This window comes from Varanus komodoensis, unplaced genomic scaffold (genome assembly GCF_004798865.1).
Source record: "Varanus komodoensis strain SLA01 unplaced genomic scaffold, ASM479886v1 scaffold1, whole genome shotgun sequence".
Taxonomy (NCBI): Eukaryota; Metazoa; Chordata; class Lepidosauria; order Squamata; family Varanidae; genus Varanus; species Varanus komodoensis.
The window spans coordinates 129,143,317-129,168,061 of record NW_025335268.1 but is presented as its reverse complement, the minus strand read 5'-3'; the positions used below and the strand labels follow the sequence as shown (position 1 = coordinate 129,168,061).

The 24,745-nt window shown below is 42.4% G+C and overlaps 1 protein-coding gene across 7 annotated transcripts in view; it reads right to left on the bottom strand.

Moving 5' to 3' along the window:
• Nucleotides 1-24,745, bottom strand: part of NFASC (neurofascin) — a 206,407-nt gene that overhangs the window by 31,162 nt on the left and 150,500 nt on the right. For 5 of the 7 annotated variants that reach the window (XM_044445748.1, XM_044445768.1, XM_044445759.1 and 2 more), the window contains 2 exons: nucleotides 19,436-19,558; nucleotides 18,752-18,925 (listed from right to left, as the gene is read on the bottom strand). The exons of 1 other annotated variant lie outside the window; for it this stretch is intronic. In XM_044445748.1, the coding sequence (XP_044301683.1) occupies nucleotides 18,752-18,925; nucleotides 19,436-19,558 (297 nt within the window). Of the gene's footprint in view, nucleotides 1-12,395; nucleotides 12,411-18,751; nucleotides 18,926-19,435; nucleotides 19,559-22,809; nucleotides 23,015-24,745 lie in introns of all 7 variants that reach the window. One more of the 7 variants, XM_044445788.1, reaches the window with a different exon arrangement.

Below are 24,745 nucleotides of genomic sequence, written 5' to 3'. Positions count from 1 at the left end.
TTCCTCCACCCCAGTTGCTCATACTGTGTTTGCTAGGAGAAAATATTAGAGAACAGGGTAACCTTTAACAATCAAATCAACAAACTAGGGAAATATTCAGATCTGGAGATAGCAGTACTCCCACAGAGGACTCTGAGCTGTTCTAACCTGATCTGTTCACCATGGCATGAGGGCTCTGTTGCTTTAAGACTCTTGGCAGCACTAGTGCAAGCTGAAAAATGGAATTTAAGGCATGTTTTGGCCTTGCCTACTCTCTCCCCAGGGTCAGGACCCTGAATCCCAATAGGATATGAAGTGTGGGGGGAGTGCTTTTCACTAATGAAGTTGTCAGTGGGCCTTTTGTTAACCAACACTGGGTGAAATAAGCTGGTCTGGCTGAAGCAGAGGTCAGGCCACTTGATAAAAATGGATCCTCCTGGCTGCGGAAATGCTTGTGACCCTTGGTGGCTTTGTTATAGAGCAGAATTTCTTTTGCAAAGCTCTGGCTGGTCCTGGGAAACATGTGAACACAATTTGCTCTAGGCTACCAGCCGCCCTTTCTGGTGCCCACCAGATGTGTTGGGCAGCAGCTCTCATGAGTCCTAATGCTGGCTAGGAATGATGGGAGTTGCAGTTCAAGACATCAGGTGAGCACTGGGTTGGAGCCTTTAGGTATAACCTCCTTGGTGATTTGGTATCCCAGAATGCTGAGAAATTATATGAGTTTCCTCAGACATGTGCTATGGCAAGATGGATGCTGCAAGCGCCAGTCAATCAACCCACTCAAGGCAGGCTTCAACTGCAGGCTAACATTCTGTTCAGTTAATTGTTGAGGCCAAGAAGAAGCAGATGTTCAGGGATGAGCTTGAAGACTTCATCAATACGACATACACTGACTTTCTCCTCTCTGCAAAAGACCTGAGACAAATGAATTTGGCTCCCTCTGCTCCCCACTATTCTAGTTTGTTTCCAAAGCGAGTGGACAGTAGACCCTGGAAGACTCTGGTAACAACAGGAACAAGTGACTGCCAATAGTTGCTCAGTTGAAATCACTACCAGTCTATCATTTAAACCAGGAACTTGCATAACGTTGATAGGCCTTGAACTTGCTTTTCTTCTGAAGCCACCGTGATTGTGATGTCTTAGGGTCACACTACATGATATACTTGTGTGCAGCTGATTCTCTTTTGTTTACTCATTAGTAAATGTGCAGCCTTCTCGAAGGAAGAGGGGGAGGGCAGGCCTCCAGTGGTGCTGAGGGAGTTGTTTTTCTCTTCTTCCCCTTTTCATTTTTAGTACCTGTGCTGAGGGAGGGCAGGGAGGTTTAACCTTCTCCTATCTGTGTCTCCTGTGCACCTACATGTGCATGAAGAAGAGAGTTTTAGCAGTCTGTCTCTCATTGAACAGGGAGCCATATTTTCTATTGCCAGATTCAATGAGAGAAGAGGAAGACTTAAAGAAGACCTATCATTCTCATAATGTAACATGGCCTATTGGGTAAGTTGGAGAACTCTAACATGTGAGAGAAACTGTCCTGTTTCTTCACAAAATGGTAGAGATGCTCCCCTGCATTTGATTTTCCAGACTGAATAAACCTTCTCAGTTTATAAATCTTGGAGGATCAGAGGGTGGGAGGAATTGTTTGTTGTTACCAGTTTTGTCATCTCAGTTTTAATATCTATAATACGCTAGTTCAAGTATCATCTAGCTTTTGACCTCTGCAGAGTCCATGAGGGTCACACTTGTCATATTTTCAGACTGAGCAGGGTGGGAGAAAGACTGCAATGTAATACCCATCCTCGTGAATTCCTGCGAGAAAGGAAGCTTTGCACAAAAGATTAATAACATACACTTGCAATAATAATGAAAGCAGGTTGGGCTACAAATAGCTCCCCTGCTGCTGAAGAACCAAGAGATCCCGACCACCACCAAAGGGAGTCCCAACAGGTGTGCAGAGGCTGCTTTGAAAGGGTGTAATCAAAAGATGCATAACACTACCGTATTAAAATAGTAACATCATTTGCCACGGACTAGCACAAGACATCAGTGATGGATGAAAATTGTCAAGCTTTAAGGATAGTCTTCCTGCTGCTTTTCTCTGACAACAAATAATGCAGAGAAGATTTCAAAGACCACAAAGAAACTACTAAGATGCCGAATGGCCAACAGTATTACCCATATTGCCTTGTGTTTAAAATAAACCATCTGTATCCCCTTTAATACAACACAGCAAACAGTGCCACAGCATTGCATAACATCATGCAAAAGCACAGCAAATAAAGCCACCCTAAGGAGAGTGGAGCATGATGGTAGGTATGCCAAACAACACTAGGAAAATCCAGAGAAAGCACATGACCTATGCAAGGGTTACAGCCTGGGGGATCTTCATTGAGATACTTGGTGGGTATTATAGGAAGAGTCTGATTTTCTTATTTGAGGGGCTGGTTACTAAAAGCAGCAGATTGTAATGGGACTAAGTGGTTCAGGGTGCTAGGAGCAGCTTTGGTAGGCAACAGTCCACATCTTTTTGCAAACCACCTATAAATGTTATTAGGGAACGGAGAAACAGCACACTCCAGATGAAGACATCCTAGTGCGAAAAGACAGAGCCATCCTGAACCATGCGTTCTTTTCTTAATAAATATTCTGTGGTGAGAAAATGATGGAAGGATTGGTTATAAGTAGGAGGTGATGTCACTGGAACACCCCCTGCCCCATCCCTGGTTAAATTCTGTGAATGGGGCAGGGCAAGGGCAGGATAAAAACTTCTCCTGGAAGCCTTCCAGATAAGTCTTTAAGCACCCAGACTGGCAGATCTGTCAATGCAGCCTGAAGCTTCCTATTCCATTCACCAGCAGAGGATCCAAATAGACACTACTTTAAACATGTCAAGCAGCTGTCATCCTTCCATTTTTATTGTAGAGTAAGTGCAGGGCCCTCAGTCTGTACCTTAAAAGTCTCCTGTCTCCCATGTGAGGGGCCAATCTGGATTGAGGGCCCTGTACCTATCACAGAGTAAGCATGAACATTATAATTAAGAAGTAGTCTGAAGTGCCTGATCCTGCCTAATCTTGGATTAGGGTCAGGCCTGGTTAGAATCTGGATGGGCGACAATATCCTTTCAGAATCTTTCCACAGCGTTGAAGGTTAAGGACACACTCCTATGCATGTTTAGACAGAAAAAACGAGAAGCACACAATGCATGCCTTGTGTAGAAAAAGCTCAGTCCTACAAGCAGGGGCAATTTCAGAGACTAACATTGTGTGACTGTTCCTTGGCCATTGAGCTATGGATTCCACAGGGTACCATCTTGTTCCCAGTGTTGTTCAACATCTATAAAAAGCTTCTGAGAGTAGTCATTAGGGATTTGGAGCCACGTTCCAGCAGAATGTTGGCAACACACAACTCTGTCCCTTGTGACATCTGCATTAGGTGAGGCTGTGAAAGGGCTGGATCAGTGTCTAGAGTCAGTGATAGGCTGGATGGAGGCCAATAAACTGAAGCTGAAATCTGCCAAAACAGAAGCCAGATTTGGTGACTGTGTCTAGGAGATCAGCTCACTGCCTGCTCTGAATGGGATTTCACTCCCACGGGAAGGCCGGATTCATAGCCTGGAGGAGATCCTACATCCATCACTGGCACTGAAGTCCTAAGTGACCATGGCAGTTTTGAATACTTTTAACAGCTATCACTTGCCCTGGACTGGGACAGCTTGGCCGTGCTGGTAACCTCACATCTGGATTATCCTGATGTGCCCTGTGCCCTTATGTGCCCTTATGTGCTGGCTTTAAGACAGACCCAGAAGTGCAGCTAATGCAGAATGTCACAGCTTGGCTGCTGTCAGGAGTTGCCCCTTCTAGCATACCACTCCTTTGCTGGGGAAACTGCACTGGCTGCCTATTTGTTACTGGGCCAGGGTTAATCCTAATACCATGGTATAAAGCCTGAAACAACCTGGGGCCAGAATACCTGAGAGACTGCCTGCCCCTTAGCAGCATGTCTGGTCTCTGAGGTCATCAGATGGCATGCCCTGGTGTCTTGATGGCCGTATAGCCCCAAGAGGAGCCTTCAGCATGGCAGCTCCATTCCTCTGAAGCTCCTTGCCTCTAAACATTTCTATAGATAGGAATTAATATTTCTCAGGATAGAAATAATTTACCTAGAAATACAACGCATCCAACCATAACATGGAAGCCTGTGGCCAGCTGACCTGTGTGCCTGCCCGCCCAGGTGGTAACTGCTGATGAACAACTTCAAGGACCAGCTCTGCCTTCTTTCGGTTCTTTATCTTAAAGCCTGAACCGGCTGAACAGCCCTTCAAACAGAGGAATGTCCTCTGAACAGTAGCACACATGGCCACTTATAAAGCACAGGTTTTCAGTCCAGAGAAAGTGGCAACTCTCTATACCTAGTTAACACTTCATTTCAAGGAGATTCCAAAAACCAAAGGAAGATATTACAGCAGAATTAAACAGCTCTGCCTGCTGGGAGGAAAGCAACAGCAGAAAGATGACTGCATATGCATTTTAGGGTTCTTTACTACAAGACACTTTGAACAGCACCCAGAAGAGTACTGGGTGATGTGTTAATGAGGCGAGAACAGATCTTCTGAAGATGTGTAAATAGCTGCTAAAAGCACTTTCAGGGCTGCAGTGCTGGCACTTGCAGGATGGAAAAGCAAAAAGTGCCCAAACATGTTTTCACAAAGGACTTTCCTGGCCAGATCACAAACATGCTGTAGGTGGCTAGGCCAGGCTGGATGTGAGGTAGGAGAACCTATTGATGTGAAGAGCAGCCAGAATGGTGGCGGCTGGCTAGGGTACAACACTGCAGAGTAGCAGGCTTCATCCTTTCCCTCATGTTCTTTTCCTGGTTGAAAATTCCACCCATTTTGGTAGCGCAACCAAGAGATACGCTGTGAGCCCTGGTGAAGAAAGGCACAAATGAGAGATCCCCCTGTAACAAAAAGTAAAAAGGGAGAAGAGTGGGAGAGAAGAACCAAAACATGGACAAAAAGTGGCAGCTCACAAGAGTGGACAGTACCATTGCTTCGGCAAATGGGGCGGCATAGAAGTTCCCCTAATAAATAAATAAATAAATAAAAACTGCTGCCTTTGTGGTCAAAAATGCAGCTGAGCAAGAAGATGTTGGCATGGCCTATTAGGGGACTCAGCCTCATTGTCAGGACTCCCCTCTTTACCAGAACCTTTCACTGGCTTGGCTCCAGCAGGTTCTGAATGTTGCTCTAGGCAGGTACAACTCCCCACCCCTAGCAGCCTCTAGCATAGGCTTGTGTCCAGCAGCTGTGCCACGAAGTATGGAAAGCAGGGACAGAACAGTGCAACTGGAATGATCGACAGACCTAGAATGAGATCACACGGCCTAGTAGCTTTATAGTAGCCTTCCTCCACCTGGGATGGCTACTATCGAGATACAGTCTAATGCATTTGGAGGGCACCATGTTGGGAATGGCTGAGCAACAAGTGTTTAATGTTTACTTAAAAAAAATAAAAAGGAAATGGAACCAATCCATCCTGCCATTAAGATTAATGACAGGTAAGAGTAGAATCTTTTGGCCATATGATTGGATGAATAAAAGTTAGCTCAGCAGGTGCCGATGGGTACCCTGCAGTGGAGAGAAAGATCAAGAGAAGCGAGCAGTCCAGATGGATAAGCACAGAAGTAGAAGATAAAACTGGGGAGTGGGTGGGGAGGGAGGGAAAGCCCCTCCAAGCATGGTGGGTTTAGGCCTAATCCTCCCCTGATGGCTCAGATAACTTAAAGCCACACTTTCATTTCCATCTGAATATTAAATATATGCCGGAAAGATGCTCATCTGCTAGAGACATAAGGGAAAACGTGGGCAATGTTTTCTCATTTGATTTCCAACCCCTTAATGAGAGAACATTAAAGATAAAGTGCCCTTGATATGCAGCAGAGCTTTGTGGCGGATGAGAAATTATGGGTAGACCGTGGAGGGTAATGGGCACAAGGCAGCTGGATGGGGAGGGGACTGCCATCCATGCGAGTCATGCGAGCACCGGGGAATGTCCTGGTGGAAGGAAAATCAGCACCTGAGCCACACTCCTCTCACATCTTAAGGCCCTGAGGGGTGTGATGCAAGAGCTGAAGCTGCATCTTGACCCATGTGGGAGAAACATTGCCATTTTCTTCATTTTGCAGATGGGAACTCAAAAACATATGAACATGGAAGATCTTATTTGCAGCCTTATCTTATGTAAGTCTTTTCTGTCTTTCTTTCTTTTTTTGGCAGTATATACACAGCATAAGGGGCTGTGGCCATTTGGCCTTCGAAGGACCCAGCTGATGCATTGCAATTTGGTTTTTTTAAGTTTCCATGGAAACTTTCCTTAAAAAATAATGGCTATCTTTGCGTAGCTTTCATGGTGGAGGATTCACAGTGCAGTGGGCTGAGAAGGGCTAACCCTTTTTCACCCAGCTGTAACCTGTCTAAAAAAATCACACCCTCTCACACATGGCATTCTGGAGTTTGTGGCTGCTTGTTTAAAAAGAGCCAGTGGAAGCTTTTATTTAGCTAAACTGCTGGTGGTGGATGGGAAGGCTGCGAGGACCACATCCAGCCCACCAGTTCCCCACCCCTGCTCTAACCATTACTGTGTACAATTTACCCTTCAGCGAGGATTAACGTTTGCAAGAAGGTGGTGTTCTTTGCTGGGAATGTGCACCGTGGTCCTCAGTGATGCAGCCTTGAGTAACTACACTGCTAGAGAAGGCGCTTCTGGAATAAGGAGGCCTTCATATGTGCTCTGTGCCTGTGCTAAACAGGAATGGTGATGAGAGTCCAGCTCAAGGACACTGAGACACACAACAGATGTCAGGCTTTCTGAGTGATTACATATAAGTAAGTGAAACCAAGGGACCCTCACTGAATAATGATTCTCCCCAGAGTAAGGGGCTCTACTAATGTTCAGTGACTGCAACCTGCACATGCAGTTACAAATCTTGCTGTCTTTCACTGGCTGTGAAAAGCAGAGAATTTGGGAGCTGAGTCTACTGAATGGGATATTTTATTACTGGGCCTGCGTCCATCTAGTGTAGTGTGTGGATGCAGAAAAAGAGAACTAGATAATCATATTAACACGGACTATCCTAACTTCACTCATTATCCTTGCCGTTAAATTATTTGTATCAAGGCAGAAGAATATTCTCTTCTTGATTTAGCTAAACTGTTCAATCCTTTTGAGTGATTTGTTTTTTAAGATCATTCTACTCTTGTTCTCAACTTGCTTGAAAGTTTTAAACTACCTTAAAGTTCTGATCTGTAAGGCAGTTTGGGTTCTGTTTGGGCTGAAAGTCAACTGAGAAATAATTTTAGAAATAAGACTGAATAAATAAAATTTAAGCCGATATGGTATCATATTTGTTAATCATCTCTAACCCAGCATGCTTTTTGTCTAATCTCCTTAACTTTCTTTTCTCAAATAAATGGAACATCCGAAAGGTCCAGAGCTGAATGTTACAGCATGTGAAAGGCTTTCCTATTGACCTCTATGTATTTGTATATTTAATACCTATTACATATCCATTCATTTGCTTACATGGACACTACTCTGCTTAATCAATATAAATGCCAGAAAACCATAAATGTAAATTCAAATTCTTCTTCATCATTTAAGGTATTTTAAAAAGTGGCTATAGACTTCTAAATATCTAATACCAGCATGGGTTAAGAAAACCCAACGACCTGCACGCATAACAATATTTAATTATTTAAAGAAGGTTCTAATGGGCTGTTAGATTACAATAACCACTTTCCCAGAGAGCATGTGTGGCACATACAGGCTTAGGAGGGGCTGAATTAATATTTTATGAACTCTGATGGGGAGCCAAAGCAATTTCCAAGAGAGGGCTCCCCCTCCCCCCCTCCATTTGGTAGTGGGAGGAAATTGAAAGAGAAATGACCCATCAATCTTCTCCAGATCTAATGACTGCAAAAAGGCACGTACATAGAGTAATTCAGTAAGTGATACGACAGTGCCAGATTGAATGAACCACAATTATGAGGAATGAAATAAGGTTAGGGTAAAGAACTAATCATCTTAATATCTTTCCCGGTCAGTTTCTACTCTTAAGACTGAAGCACTAGACTTATCTTCCATTTCTGCTTGTGGGGAAAGAATAGAAAAGGATATGTTTTGTGCCAGTTGATAGCTAATCCTTCCTTCTTGACCAATTTTCTTGTTCTAGTCTGTAAATATTATGTTCAGTATAATTTACATAGCAGCATCCCAACTATTTTGTGATGCAGCTCTCCTCCACAGAAGTCAGTTGAGACTGTTTCTTGGGCAAAGAACAAAAAAATCTACAAGTTGTTCTCTAAAAATTGCCAAAAGTCAGATTCTCCTCAATTTTGGTGTAACTTCTTACTCTGCAGTCAAACATGAGCAAATCTTTCTTGAGAAGGAGCTAGGATTGATTGCTACTACGGAGATATTCTGTGATGTAGCAGGAAAGATCAACAGCAGTTTCCCTTTAGCAGACCAAAGAAACTATTAAAGCAGGCATGCAAGAGAGGAAGGGGGTAACCAATAAAGTCTTTTTTTCTCAGACTTCACTGCTGCATCTTTAAGTGTATGTGATGAATGACAACCCTTTTTCTTTTCCTAAAGTGAACCTTAGGTCAGGCTTATACGATAGTAAATAGCACATAATGAAGAAAACATGGTGCAAAGCACTTTCTGTTCATGATACTCATGTCAACTTTCATAGAATATTTATGCATTACTGTATAGAAGTTCCAATATAACAACTATACATATGGGCTAAACATATGTAACATAAATGTGGTGTTACATGGGCATCCTGTATGGAAATTAGGAAGGTCATTATATTTAGGTCATGCAAGAACTTTCCACACAGTGGTCTAGTAACCTCTGTAGTTTCACTATAGCCTTATTCTGTTCATTTGTATATCAGTACAAAATATGCTGAGGAGCACTGCCAGCTTTTAAATCTTCAAAGTTTTCTATTGAGCAAACAGCATCCTGTACAGATTGATATGGGTTTATCAATTTTATATCTCCAGAAATGGCAGACTCAAGGACTTCTTATTATTTTCCACTTTCCACTCATTAACTTTACTACATCAATTCAATCTAACAATACTACATCAATTGAGTAATTCGATTCAAGTATCTCTTTGTGGTATGAATCAAAAATGATTCTTTGCATCATTTAAAAGCTCCCATGGATGCAACTAGAAACACATTTAAACTGCTTTGTCTGTGAGTCTTTTAAAAAACCTACAATTATGTTTGTTCTTCCTTCTGAAAAAAATTAAAAAACCACTTAAGATGATTTTCTTTCCACTGAAGAATGCATCTGATTTTAAGCTCTAAAAGTCATTCTTGAACTGATCTGACTGAAACAAAAAAGCCAAGTGAAGACATGATTTTTAAAATCCAGCATCATCTACATGCAAAAATAAAATTTTGGCAAGGATGAGACAGAACCAGGTCACAGAGAACTATTAAAGCCATACATTTTCAAATTGATCAATGGTTTGTATCCAATGTTAGTCCCTCAACCATTTCAATGGGTCAACTCCAAATAAAATTGGATGGAACTTCATGAGTTGAATTTGGGTTTGACTGGTGTTGTTCATTCATGAGGTTAGTTGACATCAGTGGCCCACAAATACAGGAATCACAGATCACCAGCAGGAACCAGCAATTTAATTCTGGTGATGAACAAAAAAGTCTCCAGTAGATTTTACAACAGGAATGACTTAAAGAAACAAAAAGAAAAGCAGTTCAAGAAAGCAGAGTGCCTACTTCAAAATGGGGCCAGGCCATTTTGCCTTGTTTTAGGACATAGCATCAATGCTGTGGGTTGAAGGGCAGGAAATATCATGGTCCAGGAAGGGCTGCTACAAACACTGAACTTTGCTCTCGCAAATTAAGCTTCCTTGCTTGGCAACTGATACAAATGTAAAGCACTTACTTTGCCTCTCCTTAGCAAGACCAAACAAACAACCCCTGCAAACAAACAAACAAAGCTATCAGAGTGTTGTTGCAATAATAGAAATGGTTGGCCCCAAACCTCAGGAACAGCTCAACAGAGGCAAGCTAGGCAATTGCCTGGAGCGCTAAGATCCCAGGCATAGCTACCTCAGCTGTATTTTGAGAGTCTATTTACATAAAGGAACCTCATGGGGGCAACTCCTCAGCTTGCTGGCTAGGTTATATAACCTCTATATTTCAAGGGTATTCAGATGTCCATCATCTTCCTAGAACACAGACACAGTTATAATGTGGAGGTGCAATGAAGGAACAGATGCGTGATGCACACAAAAGAAAACAACATCTGGGGCAATGGGTGATGTTGCTCATCAGCATCCAGTAAGACATACGTTTGTCCAGAGATGGGTGGCAGGGCAGGGAGATTTCAATTTACCCAGAAGAGCAAAAGACCTTGGGCCAACCCTGTCAAGCCCAATGTAACATTTGTGGATCCTTGGTTACCCTCAGACTCAGCTCAAAGAATTTTGCTGTCTGGGGCACCCATATTCATTCTACACAGAAGCAGGACCGGCGGATGAGTTTTATCCCAGTCCCGGTGATGGAATAGCACAGTCCATGTGCGCCTGAGGGCAGAAGGCTTGCTCCAAGGGCCCAGGGTAGGTGGGTGGCATGCACAGCTCTCTTCTCCAAGAGAGGGGAGCAGCAGGGCAGCTCCAAAGGAATGATGGTTCTGCTGCTGCTCTCCTACTGAATTTGCTACAGGTTGCTTTGCTCTGCACAATGGCAGGCCTGACCCTCATCCCCGTTCAGCAGAAATATTGTACTTTTGGTGTTCTAACTCACAAGACAGATCCATCTGCTACCCTTTGTATTTTAGAAAATAAAAATACAGGGAAGGGGAAAAGGAAGGTCCGTACATAAGAAAATTAATTTTGCAAGGTGTTAGCAATCAAGGAGACATTTGCAACAAAATATGGTGAAGAAAAGCATATGTGAAAAGTTGAACTATCCTTGGAAGTACAAGGCAAACTTGGTGAAAATGCCCAAGTGCAAGGCCAGAAAGAGTTCTAGATAGGACAGGCAGTCTAGAGAGGGTATTTCCCCGTTTCTGTGAGTGCAGCAGTTTCTGTAAACTCTGCAAGAAATGTGCAGTTTTTCTTGCCCAAAGTACAGCCAACCCCAGGACACCAGGGACTCCAAACTGCATCCATGTTTTCCAGAGTTCCAGATTTTGACTCATCCAAAAGAAGATTCTCCTAGCCAAAAGGAGATCTGGTGAGGAGACTTTGTGGCTGCTACAAAGACAAGCCAAAGTCCCAATGAATGGGAAGAGTGCAGGTTGCATAAGGCGGCGTCAAGAGATGTGTTCTCGTTTTCTGGTGCTTGCTGGCTGGGTTGGGCAAGAGAAAGTTCCTCACATCTTCAACTTGATCAGAGGCTTCTCTCCTGCATGAGCTAAGGTTCTGCAGTGGCCTTTTGGCCCACGTGCAGGTAAACTCTGAAGAAAGCATCACTGTATTGCTCAGAGTCTGTAAAGAAGAATCCCTGCTCCTATATTCTCTACACAGACAAAGACTCACATTCTGAGCAGGCAAACAGAACATCTTCCCCTCCACCCCCAGTTCTTGTTGAGCACCCAGTGAAAAATGTGCCTCCTTCCATGATAATTTTGGAAAACCGATGCTGTTCCAGAGAGGTGGGTTTCTGAAATCAAGGAAACTGGAACACAGTTTTACAGAAGAAAGAACAGGCACCCAGGAGGAGACAGTGGCCACCAGGCTACATGGAGCAGCGCTTTGAAATCTGCTCAGGGGGAGTCCTTTCTTTTTAGCCATGCCCCCTTGCCTCTCTAAGTTGTTGTAATGCTGCGACCGAGAGCAGGCATGGGCTAGGCAAGGTCAGTGAGCCGTATCTGGCTTGCCAGGGCTTTCCCCCAGAAAAGGCACCTGCGGGTCAGTTCTCCTATAGGAGAGCACGCGTCCCTTCAGAGTATGGGGAAAACAGCACAGATCAGAGGACACGTGTACGGTTTCAGCAGCATGCACGGGGGGCTGAGCTTTTCATCCCCCAGCTGCCCTTCTGTTCTCCCAGGCTCTCCTGTTGTGCTTAAATGGGCATGACTTCTCTGTTTCTCAGTGTTGTTAAGAGGTAGCAACAACAAATACAATGCCAACAGCGGAAGCCTATCATGCACACATGCGTGGCAGCTCAAATATTACGGTCAACCCTTTCAATGGCCTGCTCTCTCCTACTCGGAAAGCATACGACACGCACCAGCACATCTGCCTAAACATTCTCGCCCCCCCTTGAAAGGGTTAACGTGCTGCATGCTCATACATTGCCAGTGCCCCAAGAGCCAAGCCTGTGTTCACACTGCCCCATGCCTGCTTATGCTGCTGGCTGGTACAATACCTGAGGTCGGGAGTACTTCAGAAGGTGCCGTGCCAAATACAGAGAAGGGGATCATGAGGAGAGGAGGGAAAGAGAGAAGACAGGGAGATATAAAAACCACATCACAGACATGACACAGACACTTGGAGGGCTGAGGCTGGAACAAAGAAAAGATGTATTAGCACTCAAATCTCCCACGGCTGCCCCGCTGCAACTTCCACTCAAACCAGTGCAAGATTTGGTTCCCTTATCTTAATTTCTAGGGACTAAAGTTCTGCACAGTTTGTGGCTTTAAAGTCAATAATCGCAAGCCAGGCGCTGGTGATGGACAAGGCAATACAGCATGCAAATGACCACAAGGATACCGTACTGCATTTGAATCCCATGGCTTGAATCATGTGTGTGAGAATGAGAAGCAGTGGCTTGGATAGATCTTTCTTTCCATTTATAAATGCCGTTTTCATATTTGGAGGAGAAGAGAGATCTGGGCAATATTCTTTAGTGCACTTCTAAATGCTTAGCGGCAGATTGCTCATTGCCTAATGGACCTAAATGCTCAGCCTACAGAGACTGCTCAGTATTCATTAATACTCAGACTGATCTACACCTCGGCTTTTATTGGAAGAGCCTGCAAAACCTCACTGGAGGCTCCACTAAGGGCCAGCGAAGTACGGAAGAAATCCTTGCTGAATTCCAGTTTTGCATTCTCACACTGAGGCATGCATGGACCTTTGCAGATGCCATGTGCTGAAGTCCATCCCATTCAGCATTTTGCAGGCTTCTTGGAACAAACAATAACAACGGCATGCAAAGTATTCCTGCATTTAGTGTCAACAGGCAGGTAGTCACCTCAGCTCATGGGTGGTTACAGCTGGAAGCTGGTACAGATGAGAAGGAACCCCAGTGCCAGGACAGGCACCAGGAGAGTTTTCCACATGTTAGAAACACTGCAGTTCAAACTTTTCAGAAAGCTCCACTTGTCTTGCAAGGCTGACAGACTTCTGTCTCATTGATGCAATGCAGCTGTTGCTTATTTTCAGTGCAAGAAAGGTACAAGGTATTTGGGAGGAAAAGGGTATTGTGAATACATCACCCTTTTCCAGACTCTTGTTATTTTACATAACATGAGATAGCTTCTGTTGTAATGCAGAAGGCTGGCAGACGCTGTGATACATGCACTATTACCAGTGTGGGCAATATGTGGCTCTCCAGATGTTGATGGATTGCAACTCCCATTGTCCATAGCCAGCATAGCCATAACACTGCAGTCCAAAAACTTCTGGAGGGTCCCATGAATTCCCACCCTTCAGTAACAGAGCACCTTCCTCAGATTAGATGTGATAACAAACCATGCTTGGTCATTATAAAAATGATCCGTAAGAAGCATCAGGCTTACATGCTTCCTCCTTCCCTTCTTTCTTCCTCTGCAAATAAGAGAAGCATCCCCTTCTAATTTACACTAAACCATTCTTTGCCATTTCATCCAAATGCAGCAAATCTATGATTTCATGCAAACCACCACTTGCAATCAAACCAGGATCCTGAGACAGAATTCAACTGTGGCTTGGGATCCTGATTTGTAAAATGCTGTTTACCAAAACATAGTTTGACGATTTGGATATATTTGATTTGCTACCAATTACATTGAGAAGCATCTTATTTCCCTTTCTATATGTGCAGGAGAGCAAAAGGAGAGGAGAGAGTGTGAGCCTGAGACTCACTTTGGTTTTTTCTTATAACAAAAAATGTGATTTGTTATGTCTGAAGGCAGCCAATGTATTTATAGCCAAAAAGATAATCCCTACTTCAAAAATAGGCACGAAAATATATTTTAGAATGCTGTGTGCTATGGCTCTTTGGTCAATTCAGATTGTTAACAGTATTTCAAAAACATGGCTGCCAACATCTAACAAATCCACTAATAATATATCTAGAAATATCATCCTTTAGTTAAAGGTAGTTAAAATATCCACCTTTTTTTCCCTATGCAGCTTTGCAAATTCTAAGCAAAATCCAAATTATTATTATTTATAAATAGATTCAGTGTACCAAGTAGCTTAGAAATCCTTGTTACTACATAAAAAATGCTGAAAGCCTGCCTCCCTAAAGATCAATGAGAAATGATGCATTTTCAAAAACTGTATTCAAGGAAAAAAAATTTCCCACCTATTACAGTTCAGGGGAATAAAAGCAACAGCCCATTAAATAAAATAAGAAACCAAACTGAATTTGGGCTCTTTCTGAAAAAGCTACAGCATGCTAAGAGCCAGCTTTGTTTCGCTTTCCCTTCCCTGAGGGCTCCTGAACTTTCACTCAGTTTGACAGATCTTGCACAAAGAGTATTTTATCCTACCATGAATATGCAAGTCGATGCATTTTCCTAGTGAGGGTCATTGGTTGATTACTAGGGTGACGGGAAAGGGCCATCTTGCATTTCCAGTTTGTCTCTTGCAGTTTGCATGGCATATAGGCGATCGAACACATCTGTTTTATAACTTTCCCTATACCCATAAAAAATCATACTGGCATGAAAACATATGGGGATTTCGGGGATGCTTTGATGTTGGGTTCATTGATTGGTTTACTGTAATCCAGCTGATTAGCATACCAAAAACTAATAAAGGATAAAATATTTCTAAAATAAGCATCGAGAGTCTTTCTTCTTCTTTCAAATGCATTCAATTGGTCAGTCAACAATTTCCTATATCTAATCAAACTACCCCCTGGCATATACAATTCTAAAGGCTGTAATTGTATAGATAACCAGTTCTTTTTCTCTAGAGAACACTTTTCAAACATATATTGAAAGATATAACAAATTAAAGCACACATTATACTTAAAATCCTCTTCATTACTTTTTTAGCTTTCCTCTGATATCTCTTGTTAAGGGACATGTCTGATGTAGACAGGAAGGTAGAAAAGCATCTTTCTCATTTTGACTTTTCCAACAATTTAAGCTGTAGTTGTGAGGCAGTTTCCGGTTTTCCACAAATATTCCTGTACACATATAAGTTACTCCAATGCATTTAGTTCAAACTTGCCTTTTCTTCAAAGGGGTCTTTATATCATCATTTAGTTCTTAGTTTTATTATTTACAAAGTGCCTAATTTCATCCTCAAAAGCACTATGTTATGTCCAATTTTTAATTTCCTTCCTTCCAGAAGGTACAAATGTTCCTTGCTGAATATCAAACTTAAGATAAACCATTATTGAACCTTTTTATTACATTTAGTAAGCCAGCTAAACATGCTTTATATTTATTTCATAACAGGAACTGAGAGTAGTTAAAAAAATCTTGTTCTAGCTGATAGCCAGTGGTTAACGTTCTGGACTAGGAACAAAGCAACTCAGTCCCTATGAGGTAGGGTTGGCTGAGAAATAGTCAATGTTAACTATCATTACAGACACTAATAAAAGATTGCCTAAAGTCATCAATGAACCTTACTAATGAGCATACTATCAATTTGATAATGGGTAACTTGCCTAATGCCTCTAGCAAATTTTTCTGCTCTTCTCAAACCTCTTTATTTCTACTTCTCTCAAAATTGACAAGATACTTTGATCAAGCAGGATGCATTGTCAGCCCTACACAACTCCTCATTTTGAGGGCTATAAAATGGGGGAGTTGGCCATTTTTCAGGGTGGAGGGACTTAAAATGCATCAAACCAAGGGACTTGGCTGTGGTGGCAAGCAAAGCTCTTCCAAACAGGCAGTGGCTGCCATTTTCATTTCCCAGAATCCATCTGGGGAGTGAGAAAATGGACACCACTACTTCATGATGCTGCATTATCATATAATACTATTTCCAGGTGGATTCTGTAAAAATATAAGACTTCAGTCAAGAGTTCCTGGGAAGGGCTCTATTTGCTGCTGCTGTTCCACCGGCAGTAGTAAAACCAGCAAGGAAAGGGGAGCGATTTCCCTCTTTCCACCTCCTGACTTTCACATTTTGACAAACTCACAGGGCACAAGCAGTCCACCAAGGGAGCCTTGAACAGGGATTCCCAGAGGCCTTGGAGCCAGACGTTCCCAAGGAACCTACCACGTCCCCACCTGGGACCTTGTGCTCCCTTTGCCAAACAGCCTGTTCAGGAAATAAGCCAGGAAGGAAATTATGCAGAAGAGATAGAGTGCTTTGTTCCAGGCCAGGAGACTGTCGCTTTAAGCTCGCCACTGCCTGGAAAAGAGGCAGCAGCAGCATAAAAGGACTCTTTAGGACTTCCAGCTTGGAGCTGTCCAAGGTCCTGCAACTCCAGTCTTACTTGCACCACCCTCAGGTGACTTGCTGAGCTCAATGCACTCCTCTTCAAGGTTAAGAGTGAACAAAGGCATCCACCATGGGATGTGCCTACTGACCATGAGAGCCTTCCAAACATCTGGGGGGGGGGGCAGGGACCACATAGCATACACAGCTTTATTTGGGAACTAGGCAGCTCTAGGTGGGGAAGGGATCCCTCTTCTGCCTAGTTAGATGCCAGGAATCCTAATGTGGGAAAGATGATTATGAGCTGTGATTCAAATCCCTCTCTTCTTGGCCTGAACTCAGGTGGAGTTCAAGTTGCTTATCAGGTCAATCAGTCCTTCCTTTTCTACTCATTCAGTAGAAAGCTGATGGATCCTAGTCTCAAGCACATGGCAAGGAAAGAAAAAAAAAGGAAGGAACGAAAGAGGAAGAAAATCATACTTAATGGACTTATAGGTAGCTAAGATGCACGGAATTGTTAATGTCAGTAAAATCAAAAAATAGAAAATGGAAATTCATTTGAACGGATTTTCCCATAAATTAGACTTAGAAAAGAACTTAACACCTGAAATTATATAGCAAGTGGAATTATGGTAGTGGAATCTCTTGTGATACTGGGACCAAGAATAGAAAAACTATCATAAATAAACATAAGAACAAAATATGATAAACTAACTAGTACTGCCAAACTATTACTGGCAGATTGATCAGCTTGGAATATTGTTAGTACTGGATAGCATTGTGTCATAAAAGCACATATTGAAAAGAAAGAGCATGAGAGAAGTAGTAGTATTGCCTAAAACTTGCTTAAAACTAGCCCTTTACTGATGCTTAGCCTTTATTAAAGCTGCAACAACCTTTGCAAAATTATCTTTCAGGGCCAAATAACACAACTCGTCATTACAGTATTGGATATTTATTTAGGGTACTTCTAAATTGCTTTTCTGCAACATACATATTATTAAAAATGCTAAGGCTGAATCCATCTGCCTTAAATAGAAATAATGAATGCAGGACCAAAAATGCCATGGAAATGGTAGCAATTGTGTAGGTATTTTAACATCAATCAGGAGTAAAAGAAAATACATTAACATCAGTTCTACATTCATTGAACAACAAAGGCTATTAAAACCTCATTCTTCCAGTATTTGGAATGGGGAAAAATAATACAGGCTTTTAAAAAAGGGCTTTAGAATAACACTGAGAAGTTCTGAATAAAAGCTGCTTTACGACTTTTTCATCAGTTCTTTCTTTGAAATATAAAGACCTTTTAAAGGTACTTTACCAAAATAAAAATCTGTATCATCACATACCAGGTGGAATAATTATGCCATATCATCTCACAAAAGAAAAGCAGTGGGAAATCACTCAAAAAACCCTTTATCAATAGTCTCTACATTCTTTTGAAAACAGAAAATAGCTAGACTGCAGCGACAGGCAAGTGTCTGGAACATCATTTACTCCATGGTGAATTTCGCCGTCAATGCTGAGAGGCAAAGGACGGAGCATGAAGTATATATATATTGCCATCACTAGGTGTATATATTGCCATCACTAGTAGGATCCAGACATAGGTGATTAACAGGAGCCCTACCTGAGCGGTCTAAATCCTGCAGTCAATACTGCATGAAGCAGGATTGTGTCAACAAGCCCTACTCTTATTGCTGGCTTCCCTCCCATCTCAGTATCCAAGAATTAGGAAAATGTCTGAAGAGGGGAGGGTGCAAATAGGTCTCTCCCGCCGGTGGTATAGAAATCTGCATGGAGAAGGAAGACTCCTCCTTTCCCAACAAGAGGATGGATGCTGGATGGGTGTTGGGAAGAGGATGAGCTGCAGGAGCAACACTCTACTCTTCTGCTCCAGAACTCTTGGATTTATATTACCCAGGGTGATTTGTGTTTATCCCGATAGGGATACCAGGTCTTCACAAGTTATTCTCATAAGGCATTTATTAGCCGATGGCCACAGATACATAGCTAGAAACATGTCTGGCTCCATTCATACCAGGAGTTCTTTTTCTGTCTAAGCTATGTGCAGATCCTAGAAAACTTTCAACACTGTCACCACTTCCAGCTCCCCAGGGCACAGTTCTTACACTCCAAGGTGGCCATGGAGCCCTCTTTTGACTTACCTTCATTCAGTGGAATTGGTGACTCCCCCGTGGAAGGCTCACCTTCCCCAATCTGTGTCCTGCCACGCAGGTTGAACCTGTAGCGTGATATGGGGTCCGTCCTCTGGAGTAAAAACTTTGTCTGATTAGGAGAGAAGTTCTCTACCATTGTTCTGCCACTCTTGGATCCGTTAACTGGAGAGAGAGGCAGGCTGTGTAGGCTTCAGTCTTGCTTTAAGAAATATGCTAAGCTACACATTTCATCACCTCTCATCCTAGGACAGTACTGGACAGAAGCACTGGCTACACTGTGTAAGCTGAATGCATATTAATGTTAAGAGTTAATTTAAACAAAATCAGCCAGGGAACTTGGGGTGACTGAGATGGAAGAACTTAATTAGTCCTGACAAGTATTCTAACCCGCTTGGAGCCCAAAGACAACATTGTGCTAGTCCCTAAAGAGGCACTACAATGCCCAGCTCCAGACTGGGGAAGGCTATAGGATTTGTTATGGATTTGTTAGTGTTGAGGGTTCTTATAAATAAGAATCAATTGGACAAAAAAGAAATTCCTCATTTAGTGACTCCTGTTAGTGACTCCTAAGGGAAACTACTGTATTAGAATATGCCATGCAACTTCCAAAGCGTTTCTGATTGTGGATTAATAGAGAGACAAAACAAACAAAAATGCAAGTATGGGACATACAGGCTTGGTATCTAAGAGTGTATCCAATAAGAATGCCATTGGGATGTTCAGGGTGCTCCCATTCCAAAGTGATGGTTTCCAGGTTTGGCTGGCGTATTCTGAAGTACCTTGGGGCACTGGGTACTTTAGGGATAGATGGGTCCAGGAGAAAGAAGGGAAGAGGAGAAAGACATATAAGGTACTGTATCTGAAAATGCACACTGGTAAAATACTACACACAAACAAGTTGGATACTGGTGGCACAGAGAACCTGTTAGCAGCCGTTTAACGATTTTGCAGACTGTTTAAGGCAACAGAATGCTCAGAACTGGTAACTGAGCTACTGTTTCATATGTCTGCTTTTCGTATATCTCATATGCATTTAATCATGGATGTGTTTCAAGCTGCCCTCTAGTGGACCAGAGGAGCATGTGAGCTTGCTTGTTGTCAGGTGCAGTTTATGTAGAATTTTAAAGACACAGTTCGTCTTACCCTTAGAACTATATGGCTAAATCTGCTGCACTAGTGGATTTCATAACACTAGCTCCTTAACATGGCACCCTAACTGTTTCCTTTCATCACGTCTCCTAGGCTCAAAATACCAGTGCAGCAATTGACAGAAAATGACAAATTTTCAGCCACATGGGGCACATTTTGTTTGTGACAAGCTTGGTGTAACCAAAGCCAAGCCCCGTCCATTGCTTTCAGTCTAAGAGTCAAGCAGCAGTGGCAGCTCCCAACAGTTTGTAGGCTGCTCACCAATGAACAGTAACCTGGGGTGATCAGCGGGTGTCTGGGCTGACCCATGTAGGTGTGTAACTGAAGACTGGCCTCAGTCTGATACCTGGTGATAACCAGGCAGGTCTACCAACTGCCCAGGAGGGTCATGTAGCACCTGCAGTCTCTTCTTCCATGCACGTAACAGGTTCTCACTGAAATCTAAGAGGTTTAAATGGGATAGCAGCTGTTACTGGAGAAAGAGGGCAGGTGGGACTTAAGGAATGAAAACAGCTAACATTAAATCACCATCGTACAGCAAGAATGGTGCACATGCGAAGGAGGTACTTGGACATATTTTGTTGAAATCACCCCTCCAACTTAAATATGCACTGAATGTGAGTGAAGCTTTTAATGGGGCAAAGACCATCCCAACTCTGACCCGTACCAGAGGGCAAAAACACCTGGAATACTTAGGAAGATGCTGGACAATTAAGATTCAAGCTGCTACTAGGCTCTTTGGAGAACAGAAGATGACTCTACAATATCTCAGAAGCTAGCTACTAAATGATGCACAATGTATTGATTCAGCAGTTCATCATAAATTGATCCACCATTGCTGCCTGCCCACGTGGCATCACACAGACGATCTTTGCACAGAATTATTTGCTCATTTAGCTCTTCAACGTGGATGTTGCATGGCAGGATTTTGCCGTCCGTGTTATCCCTCATACGGCTAATTCAGATGAGTGCTTTATTACAAGCACATTTTAAATCAGTGTGCTACTTCTAATGAACAGTTATGTATAGCCATTGCGATTTTGGCTCTCTTTGCACTTTGTACACAGGGAAACCATACTGAGCACCTAAAGTATGTATGTTGCTTAGAGTTCACATGATGCAACTGGAGACTAAACTGGTTCAGATTTTGTGTTATTGCCCACTGATTAAAAATGCAATTAATTTTACAGGATACAGTCATTATATTTAAATCAACTTGTTTTTAATATTTCCTTGCCAGGTTATAGCTGGTTAGAGTTTTATGCTGAAACTACCCAATTTTACAGGCTTGCTTATATGCAGTATATCTCATCAGGTAGAATGGTTATAAGAGCATACAGAAAATAGACTCAGTTCAGGCTTCTGCCTGATGCTTATGAATTCTGGCTTATCACTCAGTATGCAAAAGTCAGGCTTAACTCAATCTGCTTTCAAAAGCAGTAAAAGCTGGAGGAGAAACTGGGAGCTCCATCTCACATCGCACTTGTGGATTTCTGTTTGAGCAACAAATTTCCCCTTTTTCTCCTCACCCTGACCTCTTCCCCAAATCTATCTGGAAGCATCATCTAATTTTCCAGAGCAGATTTGGGGGGCATGCAGTGAGCTTCAGAAGAGAGAGTGAATCTGTTTAAACCAACAGTTGTTCTGTTTGTAGGCAGACACCACTGGATGTCCCCCTAGGAGCCACTTTTTCTAAAGATGTATCCATAAGCAATTCTTAGCAAGAACATTCTAGTATTACAATAACTGATGCCAATGTACAGTTCTGCATTTTCAAGAATTCCTATGCTTTCAGCAATGGGCTCTGGTGTTTATCAAAGCACAATCCATTAGAATGATTCAACATGGCAACTGTAAACAACATTGACAGTTATGTGCATTGATGAAAAAGAGGAAAGAAAACACAATTATTCCAGCTGTGAAAGCAAATACAGGCAGCATTCTCAGTTTTACAGTCAAATCCATTCTAAAACATGTTAAGAACGGAACAGAATTGGAAAATTGGAAGGCAGTTAGGTACTCCCTACAACATGGCAAAATCTTTCCAAGATCCCAGATCTTATTGGCTTGTATGGTGAAGACACATATAATTGGCATACAATTACAAAAGAATGCATAGCAGATAAACAGAACTAGAAATAAATCTGATATCACAGGCCACTGTATTCCTGGAACTTTTTCAATTATTTCTGCAGGTGCTCAATTCATTTGTCTATGACAATCTATAGCAGATTATGAATCTAAGGCTGGTAAGAAAAAATTGCAGGGATTAATGCCTCCTTGTACTCATGGCTTATTCCACTCCTTAGAGCTTTACTGGATTTACCTTTATGATGCTCCATATAATGGAGGGGGACATAGTGCAGTGTTCTGTACAGTCATTGTACAGTGGTGCCAGAAGATAGCTTAGGTATTCCTCACACACCAGGAAAGGAATTAACACAAATATTTGTCTACATGCCAATGACTTTAAAGCAAAGATGAGGAACTGCAGGATTGTGGATCCACTCTGGCCTTCCTGGGCATTCAGTCTAGCCCTATGGGGTTCCTCAGACAGCCATTTTTCACTTCTCTGGCCCCACATATTAACCCCAACTTTTGATCGTTTAGATCCCTCTCTTTTGTGCATCTAAAGCACTGAAATGCCTTGGTAGCAAAAGATTTAAGCTACAAGAGGCTGGTATGTTTTGACCCTGCCCCCTTCTGCCATTAGCTCCACCACCCATGTTAGAATGCAGCTCTCAAGAGCTTCTCCAGCACTGAATTTGTCTCCCAGGCTGAAAGAGGTTCAACACCCTTGCTTTAAAGTGTTTTTACATTCCTCTGAACCCACCCACGTTTCACCCACAAAAGGGCAGAATCCTGCAAAGCTGAGCAAATATTATGCAGGAACCTACCTCCTTCTGGTGTTGTGAACTCCAGAGTTTCGCTCCGAGGCCCATCTCCTCTCCCATTGACTACAACCATCTCCAATTTGTAGTTGCTGTAAGGAAACAGCCGGGACACTATGCCCCGTGTCCGGTCTCCAGTAAAACCCACAGACTGCTTTTTCTTGGAGACCCAAAGATTCTTCATCAAACTACTTTCTCTCCAGTAATAAGCCTTCAAGAAACATGTAAGGCAAGTAAAACTTTTCCTATTTGGGTATTACTGGGGTTCAAGAACAAAATCACTATGCGTATTCTTCTTTCACACAATGATTAGTTCAAGTACACCAGTCATTCCACACAGGGAAGGAGGAAATCAGTGTTGTTATTGCCAATTTTATGGCTGGGGAGACTGTAGCACATGGAGATTAATTGGATTTGCCAAAAATCAAACAGGCAAGTGAGATACAAGGCCAACAGAGTCCGCCCCCTAAATGAAAAGGCCAAGCTTTCACTCTTCACACTGCACCTCTCCTCCCATCTTTCACTGATTGCTCAGTCATTTAGCAATGAAAATTCTTTTTCTGTTCAGGTTCACTCATGACCAGTAAGAAACCATAATTCTACTGGATTCCTCCACAGAGGCAGAAAAAAAGAGAAGCAAATCGCACAAGAAGGAAAAGTTACAGGACTGAGAAATGTGAAAATGGTTAGAGTGTATCTTTGCTCATGTCTTAAGAAGTTTTGGGAATCCATGCTTTCTTTTTGTTTAGGTAGGTTTTCATTTGTTTTCTCTTTGATAGGGCAGATAATAGGAAAAGAAAAAGAATGACCTTGAAAATACAATACAGTGTGTGTTTGTGTGTGCACGCGCACGTGGAGGGGGGGACTCCTTCTAGTTCTCATAGTTAGCACAAAATTTAAATTCTGATTAGGTCGACACAAATCATTTCTTGGTTGGGGTGCTTCCAGATGGAGGGCTCCAGGCATGATCAATTAAAATTATGATGCAGCTATTCTGTCCCCCACTCCACCCCCTTATTAAGAGATTTATGTGGAAGGAAAAAAGAGGCAATGGGAATAAATAGAGAAGTTACAAATCAAGGGCACCTTCATCTGGTCCCCCTCCTAAAATTCTGTGAGCAAATCAGGGCAGTTTTAAAGTAAAGCCTAGTCTGGATGCACCCACGATGAATAAAGTATGTCAAATGCACACTGGGGATGACACAGAAGTCAGCGGAAACCATTTCAGAAGCTGATTTTCTAATTCACAGTGATAGTCCAATTTGTGATCTTCGTAGTGATGAAAGAACCCCATTTTGTTTTGTTAGCAGAAGGGCATTACAAGATAGCAGCTCCTCAAAACTGTGCCTTTGCAACTGACAAGCAATGGCCAGACACTCATAAGTAGGAAAGTCTATACCACAAAGCATGGGATTTTGGATACAATTGGTTAAGATGGTATCCAAGCAATCACCTCCGGCTCCTTGAATCAGTGAGCAAGTCTTATCTTGCTTACTGAAAGCACAAGAATGTGAAAAAAACCTCCAGCACAATAATCCTTTACAAGACAAAAAGGGGCAGAGATGTACCACTTCACTTAGATGTACTCTAAGTTGAGGGAAACCCCAACTTAGAGTAAGCATTGAGAGGATATTGGATCTGAACAACGGGAGAAGAAAACTCAGGTTTGTTTCCCTATTTAAAGAGAGCAAAGGTAACTGCCATGCCTTGTTTCCTCAAAAAATACCTAAAAACAATTTCTACTGCTCTGCTTCCCTGGGATTCTGGAAGGATGCCAGCATTGGCTCACTAATTTCAATGCAATGGCAACAGTTTCAGTGCAAGGGCTGATGATCATTTACTAAACTCTCAGTGGGAGCAATATAAACAGAGATTAAATACAGAGAGAAATGTGAAAAAACCCTAGTTTCCCCTTCTAGACATTATGGTACTTTACCTAAAG